The 24,248-nt window shown below is 32.8% G+C and overlaps 3 protein-coding genes across 3 annotated transcripts; 1 reads left to right on the top strand and 2 right to left on the bottom strand.

Annotated features, from left to right (window-relative positions):
- Positions 1-315: 315 nt before the first annotated feature.
- On the bottom strand, positions 316-8,360 carry LOC131652929 (ultraviolet-B receptor UVR8-like). Its single transcript, XM_058922927.1, has 11 exons — positions 8,200-8,360; positions 7,965-8,109; positions 7,026-7,136; positions 6,472-6,532; positions 5,244-5,362; positions 3,977-4,062; positions 2,983-3,184; positions 1,792-1,845; positions 1,339-1,452; positions 922-978; positions 316-784 (listed from the first exon to the last, which is right to left on the bottom strand). The coding sequence occupies exons 1-11, from the start codon at positions 8,226-8,228 to the stop codon at positions 581-583; spliced, it is 1,182 nt and encodes a 393-aa protein (XP_058778910.1). The 5' UTR covers positions 8,229-8,360; the 3' UTR covers positions 316-580.
- A 3,271-nt stretch (positions 8,361-11,631) lies between these two features.
- Positions 11,632-14,357, top strand: LOC131647398 (uncharacterized). The gene is made up of 3 exons (XM_058917294.1): positions 11,632-11,790; positions 11,940-12,087; positions 14,116-14,357. Exons 1-3 carry the CDS (start codon positions 11,736-11,738, stop codon positions 14,192-14,194), a joined length of 282 nt encoding a protein of 93 aa, XP_058773277.1. The 5' UTR covers positions 11,632-11,735; the 3' UTR covers positions 14,195-14,357.
- A 1,817-nt stretch (positions 14,358-16,174) lies between these two features.
- On the bottom strand, positions 16,175-19,562 carry LOC131652930 (uncharacterized). Its single transcript, XM_058922928.1, has 4 exons — positions 19,362-19,562; positions 17,073-17,348; positions 16,620-16,823; positions 16,175-16,533 (listed from the first exon to the last, which is right to left on the bottom strand). The coding sequence occupies exons 2-4, from the start codon at positions 17,310-17,312 to the stop codon at positions 16,285-16,287; spliced, it is 693 nt and encodes a 230-aa protein (XP_058778911.1). The 5' UTR covers positions 17,313-17,348; positions 19,362-19,562; the 3' UTR covers positions 16,175-16,284.
- Between the last annotated feature and the right edge of the window lie 4,686 nt (positions 19,563-24,248).

Raw genomic sequence — 24,248 nt, forward strand, 5'->3', positions numbered from 1 at the left:
AGTTGAGCAATTTGTAAAATAATAAGCTTTTGATTTACCTGATGAAGATGAACCCATTTTTGAACTCCTTGCAAAATATAGAACGCATAAGATTCATGTAAAACTATTCAATCTTCGTATTGTTATCATGCATGGAAGATCTAGAGAAATTCCATAAGCTCACACATTTTTTTCAAAGTTTGTGCTCTAATTAATCGGAAAGCTCGAGTTATTTGTTTGTCCGTTCGATAATTTTATCCAATTGCGGCAAAATTTTCACACAATGTATTGAGAATTGAAAACATTCAACACTGAAATAACTTATGAAACCTCAAGTTATTTTCGATTTATTTTCATAAACTATTTGATAGCTTTTCAGAATTCAAAGCTGGTGTGAAATTTAGCATCAAAAGCCTCATCAAACCAACTTAATTTCTACATGAACACTTATGAGATAAACGCTTATTCAATAAGCATTTATTTAAATTATTTATCCAAACACACCCGACATCAACACAAGAACTCTATCTCGTGGACTGAATTCAAAATCAGTCATTAGCCTAATCTACTTACTAATTTCCATTTAATTTTATAATTAGATTCAATCTTTAGATTCATCTTCTTTCCATTCTACTATTGCCAAAGTATGGCGACCGCCACACGCGACGATTTTGGCTATCCAACTTCCCTCGGCTTCACTGTCACTGAGATTCTGTGGAGGAGGGATGTCTATAGGGACCTCCACTGGTTGACCAGTAGTGACTTTCCTCCCATATCCAAGACGTCCATGATCACCTCTACCAAACTGCCATTAGTTCCATCAAAATTTGTTAGAAAAACGGATAAATGAGCACGTTAGTGTCTGTTTGCACGCTGACCGATATAACGAAGTTGCAACTGAATATAAGCAAAGAAAATTGAGATGGTGAGAAAACTACATACAGAAAATATGCGCCCATCTCGGGATAATGCAACTGAATGAGTACCTCCACAAGACACCTGACCACAAACCAATAAACAGATATCTCAGCAATATAAACTAGACATAAATATGTAATTCAATGGAAGCCATTTGAGAAGGCAAAAGCATTTCCACTTTGAAAGTGACTAATGTTCCCTTGCCATGATACATATGCTACATATTTTGGATCCTGAATCCTGGTGGACACGCATTTACACGCAGCATTCAATCTCAGCTTGAAAGGTTTAGATTACACACCAACAAAACATTTGAAATGATTTTGATCATTAATTTAAGATCAGACAGTTGAAATTAAAAACTACGTGACATAGTACTGAAGTAAATCCAAATCCACATGCTTGATTAGAAACTGGTAATGAGTGTTGCAGAGTTAATACCTGAACAATATCTTGGCCAGTTAAAAGTTGAACCCTCTGAGGTAACATTTTACTGCTCTTATCACTATCACCAAATCCAAGTCTGCCATGTTCTCCCCTTCCCCAGCCATATACCTGAAACAAAAACAAGAGCAGAGATATAATTATAGTTTATTCTCATTGGAAAAACGGCACCATGGACAAAAATCCACTAACATCTTCGGAACTCAAATTTCTGATTCCATGCGTATTGCAAGATTTTATCTTTTTTATTTTTGTTAGTAGGAATCAAACTTAATACTCCGGGATTTTCAACACTCACACTGTAAGTTATTAGTTTCACAAGAATAAATAGGAACGCAAAACTTTGAATAGATCATAAAAAATTGTCAAACACGCGCTTCAAATATTTGACATAGATTTCTTGAAAGTAAAACTTAAACATAATAGAATCCAGAAAAAAAGAAAGAGCACCTCTCCTTCATCTGTCAATGCAGTAGAGTGCCATCCACCAGCTGCAATATCTACCTATAGTTTCAAACAGATTAAGAAAATAAATGAGACAACTAATTTAATATATGAAAATGAACAACAAAAAACATACATCTAGTTTATCTTCTGTAACACGTAACTCATGCCAATACTAATAAAATTTCATTATTCTAAGTATCTTTTTGTTCCTACTTCCCTCTCTAAAATCCGTATAGTTTCAACACGCTATACAAGCAGCATCCGTGCAATTCAGTGTTGTCAAATAGCGGATATTGTGGCAGTGAATCATAGCAGAATTAAAGCTTTAACACCAAGTTGTTTATAGTCTGTGCTTGCTTTGTATGACCTACTACTACACTTAAGTTTATCACTGAGGATGAAATATTATCAAACTGTGGCATTACCTGTGTCTCACCGATGTCATTAGTCATTACATTGAACTAGTGTGATTTCAAGATCCTTAACAATAATCAAACTTAAGAGTCTATGCAAACTCGTGACATTTTCATAGACTTACCTCATAAAGTAGTAATAGTTACTGAATATATAAATAATGTTTAAAACATCTTCTATAGCATTTAAACACAATTTGGCACTATGTGGTAGTTTTCAGCATTTTAACCCAAGACCAGACCATAAAATCCCTGAGTACACAACTATAGCGTCACAGTTCAAAATTTGATTGAATTTACACATAAAATTACAAGATAAGTTCACAACTCAGCACACAAAGAGCACATTATTGGTTCAAGCTGAAAAAGAAACAGTTTACACACAGCAGACAAATACAAAGGATTGAATTTAAATGTAATGCCTTTAGACAGTATTTATGATAAAACATTGGTTCATTGCGTGATCCATGAAATGTAGTTAACTCTACCTAGTAGGAAAAAGCGTTGGTGGTTGTTGTACACAACAAAATATGTATTAAAGTTTAATTTTGATACACTAATAGAGTAACATGTTTTACCGTGTCAATAAATCACAGTAACCATGTGACTTTAGAAGTAGTTATAATTAAAGTTTAACATTTTTAATAATATGATGGTTATACTTGATTGACATTGTAACAAATTTTGCACTAAAAGTGTATATGAATTAAATCCATTTTGTTATGCATATTCAAAAAATGAACTGGAAATCAACGCTGAGTTTGGAAAATGAGATACAAACCACAGTAAGTCCAGCAAGGCCTTGCACGGGAATAGGTTGTGATCTTGGTTGTGTATCTCCCGTCCCAAGTTGTCCATATTCATTATTACCCCATGCCCACAAAGTTCCATCCTCTTGGAGAGCCAAATTATGAAATGCGCCTACTGCTATAAGCCTAATATTTTCAAGACCTTGCACCCGAACCGGGACTGAAATTTGTTTACTGTAACATGAAGCAAAAATATTAGAATTAGCATAAAGCAAAAGTTGCTTTGTCAGCTAAAGAGCAGATAAGCATCCTATGTAAAATAAATCCAGGCTTATATAATAGTGATATTGTTATGTAAAGACAGAATAAAAATTTAAGAAAACAAAATTATCCAGATTGGGGAAACTAGTTTTTGGTAAAAGTGAAGAAACAATATTGAGTGGCAATGGGCAATCTATACTGCAATTTGGTGCATTTAGTTTACACAAAATTCTCAGTATTTTTTAGAAGACTTCTTTGATAGGTAACTTGGTTTATGGTAAGATTGGCCATTTGGCATCTTTCTGGCTTAAGCACATGGCCATTTCAATAGGATTTCACTAATGAATATCCTACCAAGCCTTTTAGAGGCCCACGAATATCTTATATATGTATCAGACATGATGCATATGATATATCCACTTAGGGGAATGTTGATATATGAACCTGGTTTACTTTCCTTTATTCCTATAGTGTAGATATTTTATTTCAACTAACTTGATAGATATAGGCTCTCCTGCTTATTATTATAATTAAAGGATCTTGATTGTAATTTTTTCATTATAGGGGTTGGCTTTACAAGTAATTCAGATTGATTATTTCCCTATTTTCAACCAAATGAACCCTATATGATTTTGTTTTTTTTCCCTGGTTTGCCTTCTGATTTGTTCTTTTGTTTAGAAGGATTTCATATCCTACTTTCTCCTTGTATAAGTCATTCTCTTCATCACAATAAGTTATTTCTTTTATCTGAAAAGAAAAACTTACATATCACCGGGAGGCCACGGCTGACCCCATGTCCAAACATGCCCTTCACGTGTAAGTACCACTGAATGAGTTCCTCCAGCAGCAACCTGCACCATAGCAATTAGGAAAATATCAAACAGCAATCTAGAAAAGCCATTTATGATATTGAAAATAGATATAGTTTGTTGCATAATGGCTGCACAAAATAAAAAACAAATTCAATTTATCGAGTCTATATGGGATAGGGTGGTAGCACCAATTATGAATCTATGATCATGTCATACAGATGCAGTCATGCAACAGCTAAAGAATAAACTGATATGAACAAGTAAAACTTCCATGAGCCATTAAACTAATTCTTTGAACTCTAATATACTGGAAACCAGAAAGGAGAATCATAGTTAATCCTATTACTGAATAATTCAAGAAGGATTGAAGAGAATGGCTAATGGTAAGGCAGTTGAACTCAATAATATACCAATTGTGTTACGGAAGGGGTTAGGATAGAAATGTATAAGATAGCTCATAGAGTTGTTTAACAAGATTATGAGGCTTAAAACGTGTTGAATGGATGGAGAAGTATTCTTATCTATAAGAACAAATGTGGCATACAAAATTGCACAAATTATAGAGGGATTAAACTCATGCGCATGCTGTGAAGCTTTGAGAGAGTAGTTAAGTGGTTATTAAAACAAAAGACTCAGTATCATAGAAAATCTATTTGACTTTATGTCAGGGAGATTGATCGTGGAAATAGTAATATTGTTATGAAGACTGATGAAGAGATATTGGAGGAATCGAAAAGACTACACATAGTTTTCATTGACTTGAAAAACACGTGTGATAAAGTACTTCAACACATAGTTATCAACTTATCAAATCGAGATTCAAATGGTATATTGGAATAATGATTTTCTGAATTATGAATCGAATCTTTTTATGAATGGTAAGATACATTACCAATAAAAATATGACATCTTTAAATAAATATACAGGTGAAATGGAAAAACTAGAAGTTGATATATCGCATATGAACTTCTAAATAATTCAAGATTCAAGTCATGAATCAAATGACAAAAAGTTCGATTTCTAGACTAATGTTTCACTCACAACAAAACAAGAATATCTCAAACATAAAAGATAGATGAAGAATTTCATAGGAATTCTGGTTAAAGAAAGATGAAATTAATAAATATACAGACCTAAAGATTTTCTCAGAAACAAAACAAAGGTAAATCATATTTGGTTCCACTTCCATCATTGCATGGCGTAGGAGTACACGAGTTACCTGTCGAACAACAAGCTTGGGAGCACAAGGCTGAGGGATCACAATATCTCTCCTCAAAGGTCTACCATTGTCATCCTTGCGTTCGGGTTCTTCACCACACTGCCCATATTCATTTCCACCTGGCATCAATTATATTTTTCACTTTGCATTCTGGTAATATACGCATAAGTAAAATAAATTAACGCGCTTTCTGATTTTTGAAGAGCACTCACACATATTCTTCAAATGTTTTTTTCAATATAAATCATTAGAAGTTCTCTGATACTCCAATTTTTCAAAAGTAAAACATCTATAATTTACCTATGACGTATGTATATATGACACTTATATTGTTCTTCAAAATCTGTAATGCAGTCGATTTTGGTCCTATTTGAATTGATTTATTTGAGCCTATCTACCAACATAAGCACTTGTCAAATTATTTGAATCGATTTTTTGTCAGGTCTTTTGGTTTTTCTTTTTTGGGTTGCTTTCTTTCTGACTCTTTTCAGCCCTTGTTTCGGTCAGTTTGTTATTGGTTCTTCCTGGTTTTTGTCTCTAGTGGTCTTTGCCTTTCTCCTAGTGTGTTTATCTGGTGGCAGGTTCTTGGTGCTGGAACATGAATTGCATTTATGTAGGTTGCTGGCTTTTGATTCCTTCTTGCAGCGGGTTTTTGCTCAGATTTAGTTGGTTATTGGCCTATTTTTCCTCTCACTTTTTGTCTTTCGGAAACCGGGGTTTTGCATCCACTGTGTGTTGGCTTGAGACTTAGGTGGTGTAGTCAAGATCCAATGCTGGATTGTAAGATTGTAAGATCTTACGTGCTAAGGATGTTTGAGAGTGCTACGACCAGAGAAAGATCGCTTTCATCGCCGGAATGGTCAAGATCGAGCTTTCTGAAGCATGATCGTAAAAAAACTGTTTTTATTTTATCTTTTGTTATAGAAATAGCTTATATATAACAACTTATATGGTAAGCACTAAATTAAGTTGTTTATCCAAACAATTCCCTTGTCTAAAAGGTCATCCTAATGATGAGAAGACAAAACCATTAGAAGAATGCATGCCGTATTTGAAGCAGAAAATGAGAAGATACTCCATGTTGTGTTTAATCGCACTGCCTCTTTGGAGGATCATATCATTTCTAAGAATAAATTGAAAAACACATCCCTCTGTATAGACACAGAAAATGAAAGAAGCAAAATATATAAACAAACAAAAAGATGATGGTGTTGAGTGAAATGAATACCCCAAGCATAAGCTCTTCCGTGATCATCAACAGCCAAACAGTGCCACCCACCAATAGCCGCCTAACATCATTTCAAAAAATGAGACCATAACTACAAGTCAATAATCAATTAACATAACAGATTTGACTCCTCTAAAGTGAACAATTCAGTTTAAGGCATATGGCTCAAATTCCACCATATAAACTTGGCATTGAAACCAATGGTGCCGCCGCAGTGAGTAAGTCAACATTTTAGATCTTTGAAATTGTAAAGGTTGAGCAATTCAGTCCCTCAAATTTATCAAAAAATAAATTAGTCCCTTAAATTAAAGAACATCGATCAGCTTAGTTCCTTGGTCAAAATATCCCTTGAGTAAAACATTTATCAGAAGCAATGAAAGACATACATATTAACTTAAATAGTCTCTTCCAGCATCAAGACAAGCACAGATCCTTCAAAATTGTACCATTAAATTTGCAAAAAAGACTAAACTAATTGACGCTCAACTTAAAGAACTAAATGATGATTTACTCATCAAACAACAGCATAACAAAAATAGTAAAAATAGAAGTACCTGAACAATATGAACATGCGAGAGTGCTTTGACCTGGCTGGGAATGTTTTCGGTTTTAGTCTCAGCCGGGTGTCCAAGCGTTCCTCTTTGATTCCAACCCCATGTAAACAACTACACCAAGCAATAACAATAAGAGATAGAATCAAAAGAAAAACAAAATAAAGAGTTAAATTAAATATGATTATAGCCACTATACAATTTTAGATCCTTTCAACTTTAATCCTACAAAAAATTTAAACATTTTTAGTCTTCACCTTTTGTAAAAACAAAACAGTATGTAAGACTAAAAGCACCCGGTATAGGACTAACGTTTTGTTCCGAAAAACAACTTAACTAAATGCTTAAAAGCGTTTATAGAATTAGTGTAATTTTGAAATGGCGTTCACAGCAACAAAATCACATCTCAATGTTGTTTTAACGTGAAAATCAAGACGCTGGCAATCACAACTTCAATCCGGCCGTGCTATTTTTGGGTTTCAAAAGCTAAAGCAAACACATGCAAAGTGTTTGTTATATAAGTGCTTAAGTATAAGCTATTTTTGTAGTAAAAGATAAATAAAGTCGGAGTTTTTTAGTCTGTTTGGATTAGTATATTTGAGCTTACCTACTGCCATAACCACCTGTGTGGAAGAGCTTATAGAAACAGCTCTTATGACAAGTCTATATGCTGTTTTCAACTTATAATATAAGCTCTACAAGAAAGCTTATGAAAACCACTTATACCTCATTCAAAAATAGTTTATTTTATCTTTCAATATAGAAATAGCTTAAACATAAGTACTTATATGATAAGTGATTATGGTATGAATTTTTTAATTAAGTTAATTATCCAAACAAGGTTTTATAGTTATATCATATCATATCATAAGCTACCATGCAAAAGCTGAAAACAGGTAATTAGGTAATGGAAATTTCATAATTAAGTATAAGTGCACTCACCTTGCCGTCATCACAAATGGCGAGTGAGTTTCTGCTACCAGCGACAACAGAGCGAAGACGTTGAGAAGGGAGAGCTTTGACGGCACAAACCCATTCCTTATCTTCGTTGGTGCCGATACCTAATTGGCCATCTTCACCTGAGCCCCTGCAAAAAAAAGGGATTTTGAAGTGTGAGAAAGAGAGAGAACAAGAAGAAGATGATGAAGAAGAGAGAGAAAGAGAAAAAGAGTGTTACCAGGCAATGATGTGGGAATTGGAATCCATGAATGAGAAAGATAGAGAGAGTAACAAAAGATTGATTTGAAGTGAGGTTGAGTTGTGAGTGGAGAATGTTTGAAAACAACAAGATACACCAAAACCTACAATATCTATCTTCCTTTTATAAAATAATAATAAAAATACCATCATTATTGGAATTTGGAATGGAGTTTTAACTTTTAAACGTGATTGCTAATTTTGACATGAATTTTTATTTGAACTTTTTACTATTAACATAGACAAACTCTAATCCTATCCATGGGGTCTTTTATGCATCATGCCTATTGTCAAAAATGTCATCTGTTTTTTGAGATGTTTTTATTATTAACGTTTTTATTTCAAATTTTATTGGTTCCGTAGATGCATCTACGGAAGCATTTGATCTTATATACGCGTTAGACTCTTTTTCTATCTCATTCTTCATTTTTCTTCTTCACACTCTCAAACTCTCTCAACTCCCAAAAATCAAAATTCATCCAAGTTATTTTTTCCCTCGAGTTCGGTGGTAAATGTGTACATCAACGATCAACACATTCCAACAACTTTAAAACCCAATTTAATGAGTAAGTTTTCGAGATTTCGAGTATTTTAGAGTATTTCCCGTAATAGAGTTTGAATACACTTTTAGGTGTAGAAATCATTAGTTAGTTTTAGAAACATAGTATAGAGATGATGTAGGTATTTTTTATGTGTAAAACGGACGATCAAGCCACCAAAATAGGGTTTTATAGTGGCTGGAATAGTGACAGACGTCATTGTTGCGTCCTTGAAGTTTCAGAACCTTCCGTAGGTGCATCTAAAGAACAAATTAAACTTTAGGTTGTTCCGTAGATGCAGCTACGGAACAATCCCAATTTTTGGAAATGTTGGGTACTTTCGTAGCTACATCTACGGAAGATTTATGTATTTGCACCTACGGAGGTAAATTTGTTTTTCTTTTCTTTTTATAACTAAATTGTATCTAAGTCAATTTTATTTGTAGTACAATGCAGACATTATAGCCGACTAGTCAGACAGACTTATACGTGGGAGGGTTGCACAACATTGCTCCGTGCGACGTGCACAGATGCAGGTAGTGTCACAGGTGACAAATGGATCCGTTGTTCCAGCAGATGTACCTGATACATCCGTTCCAATAGAGGTACCTTTTACATTTGTTCCAATAGAGGGGCCTTCCACATCTACTACTTCATCCCAGAGGCTTTAAGATGATGGTCAGGGTTCCTCACAGACGTCGTCGGGACATTTCTTATACTCCTCTGCCTCTTGATGGTATTGATCTGTTGTACAAGGAGGCTGGTGCGCATTAAGCGCCTTTGGGCTACCCAGGGGATCCTTCAAATTTATCCTTGTTTATAGGGTATGCATATCATACACCTAGACATGTCTGAGATTGAGAGGTAAAACTTCTTACACCTATTACTTATTACTTTTTTTCCTTAGTGAAAATTTATTATTTCTAACTTTTCTAATTATTAACAATGTTTTCTTGGGAAAATTTCAGGATAGGGATTCCCATAAGTTCTGCAACCACGATCGGAAGGTTACCGCTCTGCAACAGTCTGAGGAGCCGTGGTTATAAAACTTCGGGAACCACGACTTTGTAGGCTGCTACAGAGCGGCAATCTTCCGCCAGTGGTTGTAGAACTTCTGAGAATCTCTCTCTAGAAAATTTCTAAAGAAAACAATGTTAATAACAAGCAACGATAGAAATAATAAATTTTCACTAAGGACAAAAAAGTAATAAATCTAAGAATTTTTTTTCCTGTGATAGCCCAATGGCGCCGCCTCAGGCGCACCAGACTCATCGTGCAACGGGTTAACATCATCAAGAGGTGGCACGGAAGATCCAACATCGGCCAGAGGTGGTACAGGAGTAGAAGAAATATCACAGCGACGTCTGCGGGTGAAGGGCGTCTATGAGGAAATCTCACCATCATCCTGACACCTCCGGGATGAAGAAGTAGGTGTTGAAGGCCCCTTTGTTGGAACGGAGGTATCGGGTACCTCTGTTGGAGCAAAGGTATCAGGTGCATCTGCTGGAACGGTCGAACTCGAGAGAACTTACTGATTAAATTGAGTTTTGAAGTTGTTGGTATGTGTTGATCGTTGATGTTAACGTTTACCGCTGAACTCGAGAGAGAAAAAACAATTTTGGTGGATTTTGATTTTTGAGGTTGAGAGAGATTGAAAGTGTGTTGGAGATGAAAAGTGAAAAATGAGGGAAAAGAGAGTCTGGTGCGAGTTTAACATCAAATTGTTTCGTATATGCATAGTTGAAAGTTTTTCGTAGATGCACCTTCTGAACAAATGAACTTTGAAATAAAAAAAAAAAGATGTTTCCAAAGGTACATCTATAAAAACAGAGAGCATTTTTGACAACGTGCATGATGCCTAAGAGACCCAAGAGTAGGGGTGCTCAAAACCAAACCAACCCAATAGAAAACCGCAAACCAAACCAAACCAAACCGAAACCGCAAAAAACCCCATTTGGTTCGGATTAGTTTGGGCCATTTTTTAACAAAACCGCATGGTTCGGTTCGGTTTGCGGTTTGTATTTTGTAAACCGAACCAAACCGAATCAAACCGCATTATGTTATAACCTAAAATTTACTTAACTCACATCCAACCCAAACTTAAACCTATTATACATTAACCTTATGATTCCGAACAATTTTCTCATTCTTACACATATAATTTCAGTCCTGATCTTCTCAAATCTCTAATAACATTATCGCACCTTCTTTACTACATACATCTTCTCTCTTCTTCTATAGTCTCTGTACTCTTTTATATTCTTTCTTTTTCAACTTTTCATTTTTATGTAAATGTTCTGTATTTCAGTTTCATTTTTATCCCACATCTTCTTATCTAATCTCTCAACACTTTTTTTTTTCTTTTTCACCTTCACTTATCTTTCGTCTCTTCAATTTTTTGTTTTATTATAATAATTTTTATATTATTTTATGCTATTATTTTAGGTTTAATATTCCACTTTTGTCTAATTTAATTTTTACATATTAAATGGAAAATTGTTGTCAAAATATGACGAGTTTTGTTGTTATTTGATAGTGTATGAATGTCTAAATACAAAATTATATTGTCATCTATATGTGTATGTATGGCTCAATAAAATATTTGTAAAAAACCGAACCAACCGAGCCGAACCAAACCGCATTAGTTTGGTTTGGTTTGGTTCGGATTTTTTTAAAAGCCAACCAAACCAAACCAAACCGCACTATTTTTTCTCTTGCGGTTCGGATGATTTTTTCGTCAAAACCGCCCAAACCGCACCGCGAGCACCCCTACCCAAGAGATAGATTAAGAGTTTTTCACAATAATTAAGAGGTAAAGTTAAAGGATAAAAAAAATAAAATTTGATACATCAAATTGTAGAAATATATGAAATTAATCTATTTTTCATTTTTTTTTTTCTTTCAGTTGAACACATCTACCTCTTGCAGCTACTGCGACCGAGTTGTTTCTGTTCCTTCAATCTGAAAAATCTGAACAATGGGTTACGTTCAAGAGGCACGCGAGAATCACGTCAAGAAGAAAGTCGAAGAAGGTACCATACTAAACCCTAACCTAAACCCTCGTTTTTGTTCATAAAAAAAAATTTAATTAAGAAATGGGTATAATTCAAATGCGTTTCAATTTTATGATTTGATGATTTTATAGTGAAATTGATTTGGTGGGTTATCGTAAATTTTGTAGCTTTACGCAGCAAAATGAAGAGTAAGGCACTTAAGGAGTGTGATGAGTATACAAAGAAATATGCTGAATGTGCTTTGGGGAGAACGCTTTCAGTTGTTTGGCAATGTCGTCAACAAGCTAAAGAGTTGAATACTTGTCTTCATCAATTGTAAGATTTCTTATGAAATTGATTTTTTTGTTGATTGCTTTGTTTTATTTTGAGTAGACAATTAGAATTACATACCTAAAGCATCTTTCCTTAGTCAGTTTGGTTCTCAAATGTGTTAATGTGTCTTTTGTGCCTTGGTTTGTTTCTCGAATGTGTGTTATTTTAATCAATTTGACCCGTGAAAGTTCTAACGAAAGACACTTTTAGCGATGTTTTGGTAATTTTGATAAACTCGGGGATGGTAGTGATATGTCTCACACATTTAGCTATCAAAAGGAATGTTTACTCATTTTATTTGATTAATGATTGGCCTTTGTTTCGTGGAAAATAAGAAAATTGAGGTTTAGTTTCTTGACAATTCAAATGGAGAAACTTCTCTGCCTCAACATGACTTTAGATGTACACCTTCAGAAGAAATATAAATTTTGTGTCGCCTAGACAAACACTTCTCCAAACGTGTGTTTGTTTAGAAATGTGGAGGTGAAAGGTAACCCCCCCCCCCCCCCCCCCCAAGTCGAAGACATCTCCTTAGATTATATGGGGCCGGCTGGCCAACGTTAAGTTCAGGCCTAAATCTAGGTGAGGTCTTGGAGTATACAATTCATGAAAGGGGTTGTGTGGGTTAGGTCAAGTACCTAAAATAAAGGCGTTAGTGACCTTACCCCTGACTGGCCTCGAAACTATAGGCAAATCATTAGAAGTAGATGATCATATCAAGGAAGATTGTGGAAAATAGACTTAGATAGTTTGAGCATGTATAGACCTGTAGATTCTGCGGTAAGGAGAATAGATTAGATGGAGAGGAGTCAAACAGCTAGAGGTAGAGGAAGATCTAGAAAATTTATAAGAGAAGCTATTAAGAAAGAACTCGAGATTAATTTTTTGAATAGAAGCATGGTCCTAGGTAGAACATTATGACGGGAGTTGATTCATGTAGCCGACTCCACTTATTGGGATAGGACTTGGTTGTTGTTTGTTGTAGTTGTATGGATATCCTCATCCCTGTATGCCTGCGAATGTGCATCTCTTGGTGTTGTGTTGCTATAAAATTCTAATATAATAGTTGAGTATTTGAACTCGTAAAGCATTTTAGAAGGGTTGGCTTTTAGTATTAGTTTATGCTTAGTGACTTGTGTTATTGTATTGATTTGCTTTGTCCTCAACTTTAATGATACTTACATTATGTTCATGGAACATTGGTGTTTTTCTTCTAGTTGTAAATTCTACAGCATTGGATATTCTAAGAAGGAGAAATTTCTAGTTATGCGCACACACATCACAAGATATTTATGTACTACGTTTTATTTATATCTATTCTCTTGGTCATACACAATATTTATAAAGTTTATAAAGAGCGTATGATAATTTAGGAAAATATCCGGCTCTTAGTAATTGGAACAGCATAAACAATTAAGTGTATTATTCTCTATGATTTTAGAAAACAGTATAATACACTCATAGACTGCATGGATGCATCATGCGATGTCTGCATGTTAAGCCTTTCTATCAATTAGTTATTTGAAAAGAGAACGGAAATACTGCGTTTTGGACCGTTTCGTTGTGGTATAGATGAATTTCAAAGTAATGATATTAATAATCTTGTGTTATCCTTATTACAATTTTGTAGTTGGTGTGTGGAAATACTTGATGAGATAGGATCAGGCATAATAACATTAACAAGGAGTGTTGTGGTTGCACCTATTATAGAAATGATGGTTAAAATTAAATCTTGACTTAAGCGGTTTGAGCATGTGTGGAAGAGACATGTAGACTATGTTAGTAAAGAGAGTAGATCAGATGGAGGGTAGAATCGCTAGAGGCAGAGGACGGCTGAGAAAAACTATATATGAAATTATAAAGAACGACTTAGAGATCAATGTTTTGAATAGATATGTGGTCTATGATAAAGCATGACGGCGTTGTTTGATTCATGATCATGATGACATTCTCAATTTAGATTTTTGTATCTACATGGCTATGAATGTGGAATTGATATCTTCATTTTTGTTTTTAATCTTTTATTTACAGCACCAATGATTCAGTCTTGGAGGAAATGAAGAAAGAATACAATCTAAAAGAAAGTGGAGCGGGCGCTGTTAGAATCTAGACTATTCGATTTCAGCGACACGATGTATGCCAGAAACAGAAATAGTTATACATTGATGCACCTGGCACTGAAATTTAGATGTTTGAGAAAGAAAAATAATTTGTATGATGATTGTTACTTGATCTTAAACTAGAGTGCTTTCTTAGTACCATTTTTTTATGAAGAGTGAATGGTGTTGGCAGTTTAACTCACTAAATCTTTAATATATAAGTTGAAGGAATTAATTGTCTATCTTTACAATTTTGATATGCTGCTACCTCTAAAACTTCTTGCTCCTATAACACATCCTTAGGAAACACTTTTTGCCACAATTGTGGTTCTAATAAAGTGGAATGATTATGGTGTTTCTCAAGTTATATTTTATGCGGCTATTCTTTGCAAGGGCATCAAAGACATATTTTTAGGGTGTATCATAATCCATAGAACTTGTATAAATAAAGGTGTTTGATTCATTTGCACTTCACAACACAAAACTTGTAATTTACTAAAAAAAAATATACTCTTCCCATTTATTTAAGATCAATGTGAATGTCAACTGTCTTATCTAAATAATCAACTAAAGTAAATGAATCAGCATCTCAACCACCACAACACAAGAAGAGTGATCGGTATTAGGTATTGTCATCTGACACTCGATAAAGATGGACGTATTTAGTTCACCAACATATAACTTTAAAAGGACAATGATTGTAAATTATGTTTTTGATATCTTTAGAATTCTATCAAAGAACGATTGAGTTAAATGTTATGTTAGACGTTATCTTAGTCAAATTTGTTCGTTTTATTGAACAAGTTTAATCCGTCTAAAAACATTTGATAAAATAATGACATACATGATTGAACTCAACTAAGAATTAACTAGTTTGTTTATCTTATTGTGTTCAATATATATTTTTAATTTATGTTGGTGTATGATTTGTATTGCGGATATATTATGTTGTTGAATTTAATTTGATTGGATGAAACATTTATTTTTAATTTTATTTGTCTAATAAATTCACTTTGTTCGGATTCTTAGTTCTGAAAAGATAAAAATAAGAATATCTATCTTCACACTAACACTTGCAATTTTCCACCTCTCATGTGTGAATGTGTCCATCTCCATCTCCTTCTCCTTCGTGTGCTTCTACTACTACTTTGTTTTCAGCACAAATTTTCCCTGTCTCTGATTTTTGGCCAGTTCAGCACAAATTTGCTCTGTCTCTGATTTTTGGCTAGTTCAGCACAAATTTGCTCTAAAATTTTACAGCATAAATATCTGGTGTCTTATTTTGTTCTTAAGATAATCAAACGTGGCTTGAATGAGCTTAGTTTTTTAACTAGTATTTTTTACATTTTAATAATAAAAGAAAATTAAATTATTTTATTTTAAAGTAAACTAAACTTTTTAATCAATTTGTATTAAAGGTACAAGTAATCAACTACTTATTATACTTAAGAATTTGCCATTATTATAACTTAACATTGGTCCTTTTTTTTCCTTTCAATTTTGACGTAAATTACCCATCTTCGATGTGCAACTGGAGAGACTAATCAATTGAGTAAGAGAAAACTGCAATGAGCGTCAAAATTCCCCCTTAAAGAATTAAACACTATTGCATGTCCATGATTAAATTCAAACTCGGAATCTTTGATTAAATTGTTTTTTTTTTACAATGCTCTTGAGTATTTACATGATAGTTTGATCTCCATATCTATTTTTGTTTCTTCTACACATTTCATCTGCTAATAAACTCCAACAACCATATTTCACATCAGTAATTGGCATTGCATTTTCAAAGTGAAAAATAACAGTGATTTAGGATGCAATCAACACAAGTTATAAGAGGATAATCATGTTAGGATCCTCAAATTAACACACATCTGTAGCCCTCTTATTCGGACATCAAGTTACAAAGACATTAAGAGAAATTTTCATAGCCATATTAAAAGAAAATTTGTATTAAAAAAATCGTAATAAAAGAAATTTTCGTAACCATCTAAGAAATTTTGAAATTTGATTAAACTAAAAGAATTATTCCCAAACAAAACCACAAATGCACCTATTCATCAGGTTCAACAATGTGGGGATCTAGAGCTGCTCCTAATCTCTACTCATTTGAATTTGGTTTCATGTAATTCCTAACGACATCTCTGTAGAAATCAACGATGTTCCATCGGGCCGGAGCATTTTCCAACCCATCCTCATCAACTTCCTTTTGCCCAGTAATCTTCTTATAAAGTCGTACCCATTTGTATGATGCTCGCTTTAATCGAACACTCTGAGTTCCTCCAAGCAGATACCTGATGAAGTCCCTAGCTAGCTTTGTAAGTTCCACGCCGTTGATGACATAGATATACTGAAAAAGATGGAAGATGGTGTTATCATATCAGACATGGTGACACATACATCATTATCAGAGAGAGCAAGATAGGGAGAGTGTACCACAAATATAAAGCCAATTGTTGCAAAAACAATTTGAAGGGCCTCATCCGACATTCCATCCTCTGATCCACCAGAGCCGTCGCCGCCGCCGCCACCACTTCGTCCACCTGGTGGCTTGGACCCACTTCCCCCACTGTATTCTCCCTTTCGGATTTTTTCTTGTAAATTTTTCATAGCTTCCTCCAGAGATTTCCGCTGGGAATCCTAATCATCACAATATTCATAAAATGAAGAAAAATTAAAACCAAAATTACAGAAATATAAATACAGTTTAGTAGTAACATCTAAGCATTTCCTACGTGAGCCAGCGCAAATTCGGCTCAAAATAGCCTAAAAGAATAAATTTTACATGTTCTCTCAAAGGGAATCTAAAGGAAAATTTAGCATCTATAATAAAGCAAATGATGAAGGCAGCAAAATGCATAGTATAACTCAAATGAAAGTGCATTATACCTCACTATTATCCATCATCCCTTTCCCACCAGCTAAACAAACATGGAGCGGTTTCCGAGATTTTAAAACAGGCAAACATTGTAAGCCAGATGAAGATTTTGCTCTTGGGATCAGGAAGGTCCTAGAGAGAGGGTTGGCATTCATTGACAATCCATGTGGTGTAGAAAGAAAATGGTGTGGCTGATACTTTTTTCTGATGCAGATCCCAGGATTGCTTGCGGCAACATGGATGGTGTTCATCTTTATTGAATGAAGTGGGCACCACAAGCTTCACTCCTGCACATCATCAAAGCATGATTAAGTCATATAATTTCAGCAGAAAACTGAAAGTGATGGGAACTTTGTAAAATAAATCAGAGATTTCACACATCAATCAAAGCAACTGAACCGCTCAATTAAACTGATAATATGTATCACAACATTAACCACAAAAGACAAGTTATTCCATCATCGAACTATGAAGTTCCAATCACAACATCCACTAAACCAGCATAAGTCATTATTCTCTCTAAGAACTTCCAAACAAAAACATAGGAGTGTGCATGGTTTGGTTTTAATGAAAATTCAAACAATGTACATGCTTAAACTAATAAACTTATTCTATGGATTAGATTTCAAATCTGGTCCTGATTTCCTCTAAGGTTGACTCAAAGTAAAATTATGGTTCTGCTTGCAATTATGCCTCCAAGCAAAATAGTCGTTCTGCATTCAATTATAGCTCAAAGCAGACCAGTGTGAAAGCTATTCTATGGCTCTGCATATTGAACCACAATGTTTAATATGTGCATGCAATTATGGTGTCATTGGTGTGCAAAGAAAGCCCGGGCTATGAAGCCCAATGATCTTTGAGTCAGTTATACATAGCCTAAGCTTAACTAACACCTAGAGATGTATAGGAAAGATAAGACAGGAAAATTACTAAATTGATAGAGAATATACTTCCTTTAGTGATTCTATCTGTGATCTATCTGTGATCTGACTAAGAATTTGAGGGGAAACTGTTAGGGATCCTATACATACATACTACTTCAAGAAATATAATTACTGGAGTAGAGTTTATTTTAGAAAAAGGGGAAACATTGTAAATACTTAAGTAGTGGTTATTAGTTTGTTTAGATAGGGATGACCTTATCTAAGAAATGTTAGGAATTCATTTTATTAAACTTGTGTAAACTAGAGAATGCTCTATTTTGAGGGGATCAGAGTCCTCCGTGTACATTTTCCCTTTGTCATCAATAAAACTAAAGCGGCAAATAAACATGGTTTGCCTATCGTTTCAAGGTAGGAATTTCAAGTTCCTATCAGAAACTCTACATGGAAACACTTCAAACTACATACAAATAAATACATCTCAATATGAATGTGTTAAACTTCAGTTGAAGTGGCAAACAGAGAATTAAGATACAATGGTCACCCAGTAAAACTATCAGCAATTCAGCAGCAACAGGACCATAAGACTTAAAAAGAGTTGATGCACACTCAATTCCTTGTAGCTAATTTAACATTTGACTACAATCTTTTTTATTAAAAAACTACATGTTCTGCATCAGGTATATGGCAGTAGCCTTTACAACCAGAATCATGTCATTAACAAGCAATACCCACAAAAAAATTAAAACATGATCATTTCCTTCATATACATTTATACAAAATATGCAATGTCCATATTCCAATCAATAAATTTACAATAATTAACCTAAGCGTCTGTTTGGGAGGGAAATTTGAAGGGCCATTTAAGCTTATATTTTAATATATAAATAAGATTTGAGAAAAATTGAAAGAATACCATGATATATGATTATATATAAATTCAATTTCAATCACAGGAATATTTTATAGCTTCATATCTTGTAACAGCAAAACCTTTTGTAGAGACATAATTAAGATTAAATTCAAAGCACCTATCACTATTTAAATAACATTTACTTCAATATGAACATGAAGTTGCAAACCCAAATTCTAGGCATGTAAAAAACCCACAGAAACAATAAACTAATATCAACCTATGAAGCATGGACACCGAAACACGACACAGACAATACCGATAAGAATTTAAAAAGAACAATTTTACAAAGAACAAATATTGAATTGAAATCAAGGAAGCATATTGCATGATCAGAACCCTAACCGAAACAAAAACAAAGATAATCAAATACTCAAAAGCATATTACAAAACCAATTGATTCAGCCTATCTAGAAAGAACATATTTTGAATTGAAATTAGTTCATAACATTGAAAAATTCGATGGAATCAAGAAGTACAAGAGAAGAGTGTTGATTGAAACTTACCGTGAAGTTGATTTGGATACTGAGAAGAGAGTGCAGAGAGATTTGGAAGAAGGGGGTTGCGAAATGGAAACGCGATTGAGATGTGAGAGAAGAGAAGAGGAATGAACGGTGAGACTACGCCGGTCCGGTAAGAGGCGGCGAAGAATCGTAACCGATAAGATGATTTCCAAATGGTGTATGTCACTTTGTTTATAACGTGTTAATTGTTAAGCATGGTTTATCTCACATTATTTTTATTTATCTTTTTTATTTTTTTTAAATGTTCTCTTTAATTTTAACCTAGAATTAGTTAATTATATTTAAGAATTACAGTAAGGCAAAGGTCGATATGATGAATTACTTATATTTTTAACGATATAATTAACTAGTTATATTTAAGAATTAGTTAATTGTATTTAATAATTAGCATGGTTTATATTTCTAAGAATTACTATGATGAAAAACATATAGCCAAACGGGAATATGAGTACAGGTAGAAAAAATATTGAGGTTAGACCTGCAATGGTAGAAGTGTTCAAAATTAAACCAATTCAATAGAAAATTACAAATTAAATCAAATCAAATCGAAACTACAAAAAATTGCATTTGGTTTGGATTTGTTTGAGTCATCTTTTAACAAAACCGCACGGTTCGATTCGGTTTGCGGTTTGTATTTTGTAAACCGAATCAAACCGCATTATGTTACAATCAAACTCAAACTTAAACCTATTATACCTTAGCCTTATGATTACGAATAATTTTCTCATCCTTACACATATGATTTCAGACCCTATCTTCTAAAATCTCTAATAGTATTATCGCGCCTTCTTTGCCACATACATCTTCCTTCTTCTTCTCTAATCTCTACTCTCTTATATTCTTTCTTTGTCACACTCTCATTTTTATACAAATGTTCCATATTTCAGTTTCATTTTTATCGCACATCTTCACTAATGTCTCGTCTCATCTATTTATTTTGTTTCATTATAATAATTTTTATATTGTTTTATGGTATTATTTTATGTTTATTATTCCACTTTTGTTTAATTTAATTTTTACATATTAAATGGAAAGTTGTTGTCAAAATATGACGAGTTTTGTTGATATTTAATAGTGTATGAATGTCAGAATACAAAGTTATGTTGTCATCTATATGTGTATGTATGGCTCAATAAAATATTTGTAAAAAACCGAACCAACCAAACCAAACCGCATTGGTTTGGTTTGGTTTGGTTCGGTTTTTTTCTAAAAGCCAACCAAACCAAACCGCACGATTTTTTCTCTTACGGTTCGGATGATTTTTCTCGTCAAAATCGCCCAAACCGCACCGCGAACACCCCTAGGCAGTGGGAACCAAAAATTCATTTAAACAATTCGTTCTTAAATAGGAGAACGGGCCAGGCCAATCGACAATCTAGGTTACATGATAAGGTAGATAAAAAACAACAATTAGATCTTGCCTTAGAAATACAATGACATTTAAGTGTACTCAAACACTCCAATAAAAATGTCATGCCCTAGCTTGCGAAGTTAGATCCACGTGTACTAAATTCTACAAAGCGACACGACGAAAAGACTTGCATTTAGTGCACATGTCTCCCACTTTCTCTGCAACCAATTCTTAGAATTTTCCACGGCTAATGGTGGTCAACCTAACATTATGCAGTTGACACAAATCTAAAAAGATTTTATGTTCAATACATCACGACAAGCAAAGGCTTTGTAAAAGAAAATCCACTTGTTATTCCAAAGAAAGTCCAATAACTACTTGACTACATGTGTAAGGTTTAAGGTACGCACGCTTTTCATACTTCATTCTATCCCTTTTTGAACTCATTCACTAACTTAGACATTGAAGTGTTAATTTTACAGATCTACTATCATGTTCTTCTGCATCAGAGACTTGCAAAATTGTATAAGAAGTCAAGTACCTCAATTCAAGCATAATTCTATTCCAATCCATAACAGTTTCAATACATATCTTAAATTTTATTTTTAGTCCTTTAAATATTTTCAATAAATTTTGATCAGCCCTAAATTTTCTGTCACGAGTTTTGATCTTCGTTGTTAATTAGATCTATCAGAAGATAACGTGCCACAATCACATATATTACTTTAATAGCATGATTTATATTGTAAGTTGTTTTACTTTGAATTTCTTTCATTTTGGAATCTTAGTGGATAACTTTGCTCTCACGTCTTCCACAACGTTGTATTAATTTTTGAAATAGTCATCAAAAGATACATTAAAAGAACGATGACAAGAAGTTAATATCTTCCAAGTTTATTACTTCAAAACAGAAGTACTTCTTTTGAAGATAAGATCAAGAAAGTTTCTCAAGAAGTTTATTGTACAATATTATGCTCAACAAATCCACTACAAAAAAAGCATGTGTATTATTCACAGAAATTGTGTCCCACTATCTCATGATAACACTGCAAGCTACATGCATATCAAGTGACATGTCGTACTCTCCAAACATCTACACTTAAATCTACCAGTTGGAAAGTATTTGTTGATATTGGAAAGGAACTTTATATCCTCACAACGTCTCTCTTTTGAAAAGGCTATAAAAAATATCAAAGATTTCAGAAGAAGTATCGAAGCTCATATACTCAAGCATATGCGGAAGCTGATGCAAAAGGTATGCGAGTTTAAGCCAAACAGTAAAGGAGATAAAGAATGAGAAGAAAATAGAAAAAGAAGAACACTACAAGATGCTAACCAAGTGCTGATCAAATACATCTTTGTAGAATTATGTAAAAGCAAAGAGTTGTTGCTCATAACTTGCTTAGCACTTTTGTGTTATTATCTCTTGTACTTAACATTTGATTAATCAGCTTATAAAAAGCAATCATGTAAACACAAATCATTAAGCAACTGATAGTTGTTTGTTCCTTAAGAGACTAATGTTAGTATGTAGACTCAAAAAGACTTTGACAAATTGTCATTGTGGAAAAATCTCCTCAAAGGGACTAGTTGGGTCAGAATCCTTAAGGGGTCAATGACCGTTATATCTCTTAAGGGACCAGTTGAGTCACAATTTTTAAGAGATAACTAACAGCTTGATCATTGCTTTAGTTTTTAGTCACCGGCGGTTAGCCCGTGCATTTGTAATCATTTTGATGATAGTGGATTAAGTCTTTTTCTAAGGCAAAATCACCTTGGCGGATGGACAAGATTAACCTTCTCTAAGGTGAACCTGGATAACATGAATGTGTCATTTTTATCTTCATTGCACTCTTTATTGTTCATCATTTTGAATGCATAGAATTTCTAAGGGAAAAGTTTTGAAAACCCAATTCAAACCCTCATTTCTTGTGTTTTTCTCTACTTTCAATAAAACACATCCATAATAAATTTGAGAGTTTAAATCATTAAAAAAATTACATTATGAGACTAAAAATAATGGTTTATTTATCTATAATCTATAATATAAGAAAATTTGTTGTTTTGGAAATCACAAAAATACATTTTTGTTATCTTAGTCAAAATTATAAATTTAAGGGAAAAAAATGTCTTTTGTTGTTTTTTTCCAACTCACTTTTGACTTTCCAACTCACTTTTCACTTTTTTACTTTTCACTTTTTATTTATCCAACCCACTTTTCACTTTTCACCTTTCACTTTTCACCTTTCACTTTTCACCTTTCACTTTTTAATACATTATAGGGTTAAATAAGTTTTTGGTCCCTATAAATATTGCTGTTTCATTTTTAGTCCCTCCCTACATTTAGGCCACGGTTTTAGCTGGTTTTGGCAACGGTTTTCTTGTAAAAACCGTTGCCTAAAGGCAGGGAGGGACTAAAAATGAAAACTGGAATATTTATAGGGACCAAAAACTTATTTAACCCTACATTATAATTATTTTTTCTAGTAAATTATTAATCAAAGTATTCCAATAAATTATTTTTTAATAAAAAGATTATTATGATTATTTTAAATGATTGTTAATTTACATTTAAAATAGTATTTAATTTTTATTTTAAGATATAATATTTTTTAAGAAAATAATAATATTTTTAGTTTTTTAAAAAATTCAATTAAAATAAATTTAAAAATATACTCGAAAAGATGTGTTATTGGATAAAATACAAAAAAGTGTGTCACTTATCATTAACTTTAATTTATATGATTCAAAATATTATTATATTAATATATGTCATTAACGAAGTTTATACAATTAAAATAATATTTGCACAAATAATTTTTAGTAAAATTAATTGTAATTGATGTCATTTCACAAATATATGTTATCAATGTAAATAGGAGAAATATATATATATATATATATATATATATATATATATATATATATATATATATATATTAAGATATAATATTTTTTAAGAAAATAATAATATTTTTAGTTTTAAAAAAAATTTCAATTAAAATGAATTTAAAAATATACTTGAAAAGATGTGTTATTGGATAAAATACAAAAATGCGTGTCACTTATCATTAACTTTAATTTATATGATTCAAAATATTATTATATTAATATATGTCATTAATGAAGTTTATACAATTAAAATAATGTTTGCACAAATAAATATTAGTAAAATTATTTGTTATTGATGTCATTTCACAAATATCACAAATATATGTTATCAATGTAAATAGGAAAAATATATATATATATATATATATATATATATATATATATATATATATATATATACACGGAAAAGTGTATTACTTATTCAATTGTAACATACTACTATTATTTATAGTCAAATTCTATTAGTATCAAATTCTATTGAATCCAATCATTTTGTTAATAATTTTATGGATGATAATTACTATTTGGAAAAGGAAAACTAAATGCAATACAATTCTAATAAACTTATTTTCTTCTAATATGAAAATTATATAAAATAGAACAATGAAACTATTCATTCAAATATT

This window comes from Vicia villosa, linkage group LG2 (assembly GCF_029867415.1).
Source record: "Vicia villosa cultivar HV-30 ecotype Madison, WI linkage group LG2, Vvil1.0, whole genome shotgun sequence".
In the NCBI taxonomy this organism is placed as follows: Eukaryota; Viridiplantae; Streptophyta; class Magnoliopsida; order Fabales; family Fabaceae; genus Vicia; species Vicia villosa.